Source organism: Capsella rubella, unplaced genomic scaffold (genome assembly GCF_000375325.1).
Source record: "Capsella rubella cultivar Monte Gargano unplaced genomic scaffold, Caprub1_0 scaffold_3, whole genome shotgun sequence".
Taxonomy (NCBI): domain Eukaryota; kingdom Viridiplantae; phylum Streptophyta; class Magnoliopsida; order Brassicales; family Brassicaceae; genus Capsella; species Capsella rubella.
This window is the reverse complement of record NW_006238921.1, coordinates 12185562-12191561: the sequence shown is the minus strand read 5'-3', so window position 1 is coordinate 12191561 and position 6000 is coordinate 12185562. Positions and strand designations below refer to the sequence as shown.

Below are 6000 nucleotides of genomic sequence, written 5' to 3'. Positions count from 1 at the left end.
ATCCAATTAAATTGAACCGGCTGAACCGACAAGATTATGGTGTCGATCAACACTCGCCACCACTAGTGTTGATCGACAACCGAACCAACATTTGGTTCACAGATGTTACAATAAAAAAAGTAAACTATCTATTGCTACGCTAAAACAATATTTTTAATACTTTTTTGTTTGTGTTTACCGAATTGGTGTGATAAGGTGTTTTGAATGAGAAGTATTTATAGTGTTTTAAGGGTAAAGTTTGATGTGAATGAGTAGATAACCTTGGTGAGCAAGTTTTAAAAATATTAAGATTGTGATATTTTTTCTAATAGAACTTAGAAAGTAGTTAAGGAATATGTTAATAATATAATGTATAATTTTTATAATTTTTTTTGGAATTAAATGTTGTATCCTGTTATAAAATCATTAGGATCTCGATTTTTAAGCTATCATTTATATAAAATTAAATATTTTATTCTCTAATAGAATTATTAATATCTAGATTTGATTAACATATTTAATGATTAAAATAATATAATTAAAGGTAAAATTTAGAGATTTCTATGTCCTTACATGTAGCCAATCTAATTAAATTTAGATAAAATTTAAGGTAATATTTTAATTGATTATCAATTTGATAAGATACAATATTGAATGTTGTTAATCAAATCTTTGAAAATAAACGATTAAGATTTGATATATAGATAAACGATTGAGATTGACTCTTTAAACCTGATTAAAGCATCTATTTGCTAATTAGATCCGTGTGTATATTCGTTTAGGGATGTACTTTATTTCAGTTAAAATTTTGGTTATTCTCTAATGAGTACTTTAGTTTTAATAGTATAAATTGTGTTTAAAAGAAATTATGAAACTAAATACAATTTTTCGCTTAATTTTAATTGCGTTAAAATATATTAATAAACCTACGAAAATAACTATATAATCTTTAAATATATATAATAAAAATTCCTAAAAAGCTTAATATGTGTATACTATAGATAATACATACTATAAATTTATATGGTATGATTACATGTACGTACATGAGACGGATGATAATAAATATGATAATAACTTTATTAAAAGTCAATTTATGTGTTAATTGAATGAAATATATAATCAATTGAATAATTGAATTAAATATATTTTATTGAATGAAATATATTTGATTTGAAAGATTTATGGCTTCACCCAATTCATTTATTTTTTTGGATTCATTGATAAACCCAATCCATTTTATTCAATTGATGAATTGATTTTGGAGCAATGAACAAATTTTAATTTTTTTTAATTTAAAAATCAATATAATATTTCTCTACTATTTTCAAAGATTTGACCAGTTGATTATCTTGTTCTTATTTGAACCAGAAATACTATTAGTTCAAAAAACGTTTTAATCATATTTGAATTTTCTTTCTTCTAAACAACAAAAATATATGTATGAAGGCCTCAGATCAATTTACTTGGTACATTCACAATCATATTATAATGACTAATCTTTAAAAACTAATTCTACCATAGTTACTTAATTGGTACATATTTGAACTAATTTTCTTCTTTTAAAAAATGACATATATTAAAGTCTCAGATCATTGACTTGGTACAAAGACTTATTAAACTATTTTTAATAAGTCTCCTTCAATTCTTTTTTTTTTTACGTAATTATAAATAAATTAAATAAACATGTCCTACCAATTAAAGAAAAAAAAATACTTTAAGCTATTAATATTCAAAAATTTGATATTTTAATCTTACTATGCAAAAATACAAATGTTAACACTACAAATAAATTTAGGAATTAATTCGTCTCGTACAATCATTGAGTGATTGCAGATCGTAGTCTTTAAGAGGAAGACTGACAAAAAAAAAAAAAAAAAAAAAAAAAAAAAAAAAAAAAAAAAATCCATTTTATCTTTAGGAGGAAGACGATCGAGAGCAAAACTTTGATCACCCTTAAACCAAATTAAATCTCTGTAGAAGATATATGTTATTACAACAAAGCAAATTTGTTGAAAAATAAAACAAAGCAAATTTATTTTACCACTAAAATTTAACAACAAAGCAATTTCACCCATCCAACTCATACTCTATAGTCTCTATATATTTTCACCCATCAAATTTAACAAGAAAGCAATTTTATTTCACTGACATATAAATAATGCATAAACAAAACAAAAAAAATACTAATCTCTGATTTACTCTCCAATTTATGTCCATAGAAATATCCGCTAGCTAGTAGCCGCCGCTCAGGTCACGCTGCAGCCACATACAATAAGAAAACACCATTGATACAAGTTTTGAATTTTATCAGTCACAATATGTTTTGTGAGGTCCGGCCGGGCGGGATACTACCAGGTGCGTATCGCGGAAGGAGACGAGCCAAAGACGATAGTATTCTGTTAACAATATACTTCATTTTAAACTATATATATATGAGAGGGAGAGAGATAATTAACGTACGTGTTGCAGTTGGTGCTGGTCCGAATTTGGATATTGTAATGAATTTTGACTCCGCATGTCTTAGGAATTCCAGCAGCACGGCCAGCGTTGAGACCAGGGCCAACAGCTTTACCGGCAGATTGAATGCAAAGACAAGCTTGTCGACGGTCTAGGGTCGTTAGGGCCATGGAGTTAAGGTTTCGAACGCCCTTGCAGCACTCTGAGGTTATTGGATTACCTTGGGTTAAGTACCTAGTGCACGGTTTCAAGTTTCTGTCAACGGCTGTACAATGAAGAGCCGCGTTGGCTATGAGTGGACTGGCCACAATCATGCCGGTGAAGACCAAGCATGCCAACTTCATTAGACGACAAGAAAAGTAAACTTTATTTTTGAAAAATAAGAGAAAAGAAAAGTAATAAGAATGAGACTGATCAGACTAATCGAAATTGTGGTCATCTCTTTATATACGTAACAAAGATAATAAACCCACTCAGCTTGACTAGTCTTTCTGCATAGTCTTCTTCATTGCGCAAAAAGTCTTTTCTTCTTCATTGCGCCAAAAGTCTATTCTAATCTCTCTATTAGTCTTCGGCAAAAATATCGAATACTAGATTTTAATTTGTGATAAACCACGGACCAAATATTTTTTTTAATCTTTCAATTATGCTAGGATTTTTAAAAAATTTATTAAGATTCCATAATATCAAATTTAACTAAATCAGTTTAATGCGACATATCTTATACTGGTGTTTTTAAAAGTTAGTATGTATAATTTTTTAACTCATTTTGATTAATAATATGTTAATCTATATTAATCTGTATATTTGATATTAAGCATAATTCAAACTCGTGCCGTCATTCAAATCCGTCCAGTCATACAATCCGTGTATAAATGTTATTAAAAGTTGTGATAATTGCTCTTTCGTACAATAACTTATGACCAACAAATTGAACCCATTTTAAAACTTATGGAAATGTCAATAATAATTTTTTATATAGAATTAAAATATTAATGACACTTAAACTTTTAATAGAGTTTGAGATTTATAATATCTTAAACTCTATATGTAATTAAAATATTCATAATATTTTAAAATTTTTATAGAGTTTAAACATTCTATAAAGTTTAAATGTTTATAATATTTGAAAATTTTCAAAGTTATTATCTTATCCTATCTCCTTCAATTTTCACCGTGTTGATATTATTCAACATAATATTTGCATCTTCATACTTCATTTTGTTTACAACACCCATTGTATTATAAATAAAATTATCAACAGTTTTAAAATAGTTTACAAGACACCATATCTACTCTTAGAGCACTAATATTAAATAAGATACACATGAAAGTATCCTAGCAATAAAATGTATAATAGTTTGTTTGGTAAAATCTATTTCTTTTAATGAATTAAAACTTGTGGAAAAAGTTAAACCAATATATATATGACACATGTAAATGTGTTTTTAAGCAAGAAACCATGATTTCTTAAAGAAAACCTATGTAACTCTGTAACGCCCGACCGTCATCTCTCTAAGTGGGCGCATAAGCACATGGTCCCACCTTTCTTAATATGCCTTACGTCCTCTCACCATATCCGATTGTCGGTTTGTTACATCCGGGAGGCTTAAAGTATTGTTTACCCAGCCTACAAATCACCACATGTTCTTTCTCTGTGTTTTGCCTCACTAACACACTAACACAGTTCCGACGACCACTTCCCAGAAGGTCACCCGTCTTTTAACTACTCTAGCATAAGCATGCTTAACTGTAGAGTTCTCTAAGGACCCCTCACCAAAAATATAAGTGCAGTTTTGTGGCATAGGTGGCCTAATCAATTCATTTAAGCCTCTACGTAAACTAGGGTCTCACATTTCTCCTCCACTAACAGACTGCACCGCCCTCATTGCGCACCAAGACCATCACTCCCTGACGATGTGAGCCCACTACTCCACACTCTTCTAGGTTTGGCTCTCATACCACTTATAATGCCCCCACCGTCACTTCTCTCAGTGGGTCCATGTTCACTCTCAGCCCATGGGCCCACCTCTCTTAATGGGTCTCACGTCCTCTCACTAGGCCTGTGAGCTCATTCATATCCGACATCAGGTTTGCAACGTATGGGAGGCTTAAAGACTTGTTTACGAGCCCTATAAATCACCATGTAATATTTTCCTATGTTTTGGTCTCACTCGCATAGTTCCGACAACCACTTCATGGAAGGCCACCCATCCTTTGACTACTCCAGCATAAACACGCTTGGCTGTTGATATTTCTCATGCCCTTTGAATGAAAATATAAGTGCATTTTGGTGACATATGTGGCCAAATTAATTTGTTTAAATCTCTCCGCAAACTAGGATCTCACAACCTCTCTCTTATGCTTTTTTGTTATGATAATTTTACTAAGGGTATCTAGTTTAAAAGCCGAAGCTCAATACTGATGTTTTTTATGGTCGTTTTTGTAACACCCGTGTCTGAAATTTTGGTTGTGTCGACCGACATCAGTGTTGGGTTGACTTAATTTTGGTTTGAGAGCAATCCTAGGTCGATTAAAACTCGAGCAGCCGTCTTTCTTCTTCTCTTTTTGGTGTTTTGTCTCTTTCTAAAATAGAGAAGAGAGTGTTGTGAGGGAAGGTGGATCCTAAGGTGCTAAGGTGAGGTTTGCGAGGGAATTCTGGAGGCTTCCGGAGGCTGTTCTTGGGTGTTCTAGCAAGAGATCAGTGGGATTCGTGGCTTTGGGTTTGAAGAGAGGTTGTTGGAGTGTTCTTCTTCTCTGTTTTGCCCATCCTTTCAATCCATATCAAGGGTGAGTGCGTGACCATGATTCATCTGAGCATGTTAAACCCTTATAATGTGTAGGATTGATTTGGATGGCTGGAAATTGTTGTGTGTGACTTATTTGTGTGTTTTGGTTGCTGAATTTGCATGATTGAGTGTTAGGGTTCATGGCTGGAGCGTTGGAGGTGCTGAATTTGCTCTTTGAAGAGTTGAGAAGCGATTTCAGGGCTTTTGCGGAGGTAGTGTTGATCGCCACATGTGTGGGTATCGGTCGACACCAATTTTGGACAGTTTTTCTGGGCAGCAATTTCTAGACTGCGAGTAATTCGTGTTTTTTATGGCTGGTTTGTTTGATTTGGTTAATCTGATGCTTATTGATTTGGTTTAATATGCTTGTGTGTATAGCCTAATAGATGAGAGGACTTCGTTGAGTATTTATGATAATACCCACGCATCTCATTGTGTTTGTGGTGCAGGTAAAGTGTGACGTGGAATCATGGCAATGAAGAGGAGGATGATCTAGGGTTTCAGTTGTTATGTTTATGATTATGTTGAATTGTTGTTGGAACATGGTTTAGAGACATGATAGATTGATGGTGTAAATTGTGGTTATTGAATATTGGTTAATTAATATTATGATTAAGAATTGGTTTAGTATATTTTCGTTGTACATGATGGTTTATTGTTAGTTTAATTTCGTTAAGTTAATTAGTAAGTAGAAGATTTTTAATTAATAAAATATACAAAAAAAAGAAATGGGGGTTAGGTCTTTTCAGTTTTAAACAGCACACACTTGTAA

The 6000-nt window shown here is 31.9% G+C and overlaps 1 protein-coding gene across 1 annotated transcript; it reads right to left on the bottom strand.

Annotated features, from left to right (window-relative positions):
* Positions 1–2132: 2132 nt before the first annotated feature.
* On the bottom strand, positions 2133–2842 carry LOC17892342 (non-specific lipid-transfer protein 7). Its single transcript, XM_006298707.2, has 2 exons — positions 2443–2842; positions 2133–2238 (listed from the first exon to the last, which is right to left on the bottom strand). The coding sequence occupies exons 1-2, from the start codon at positions 2781–2783 to the stop codon at positions 2229–2231; spliced, it is 351 nt and encodes a 116-aa protein (XP_006298769.1). The 5' UTR covers positions 2784–2842; the 3' UTR covers positions 2133–2228.
* Between the last annotated feature and the right edge of the window lie 3158 nt (positions 2843–6000).

Bases quoted from the DNA above. Each gene is read 5' to 3' on its own strand.
- LOC17892342 (XM_006298707.2), bottom strand. From the start codon at position 2,783: ATGAAGTTGGCATGCTTGGTCTTCACCGGCATGATTGTGGCCAGTCCA.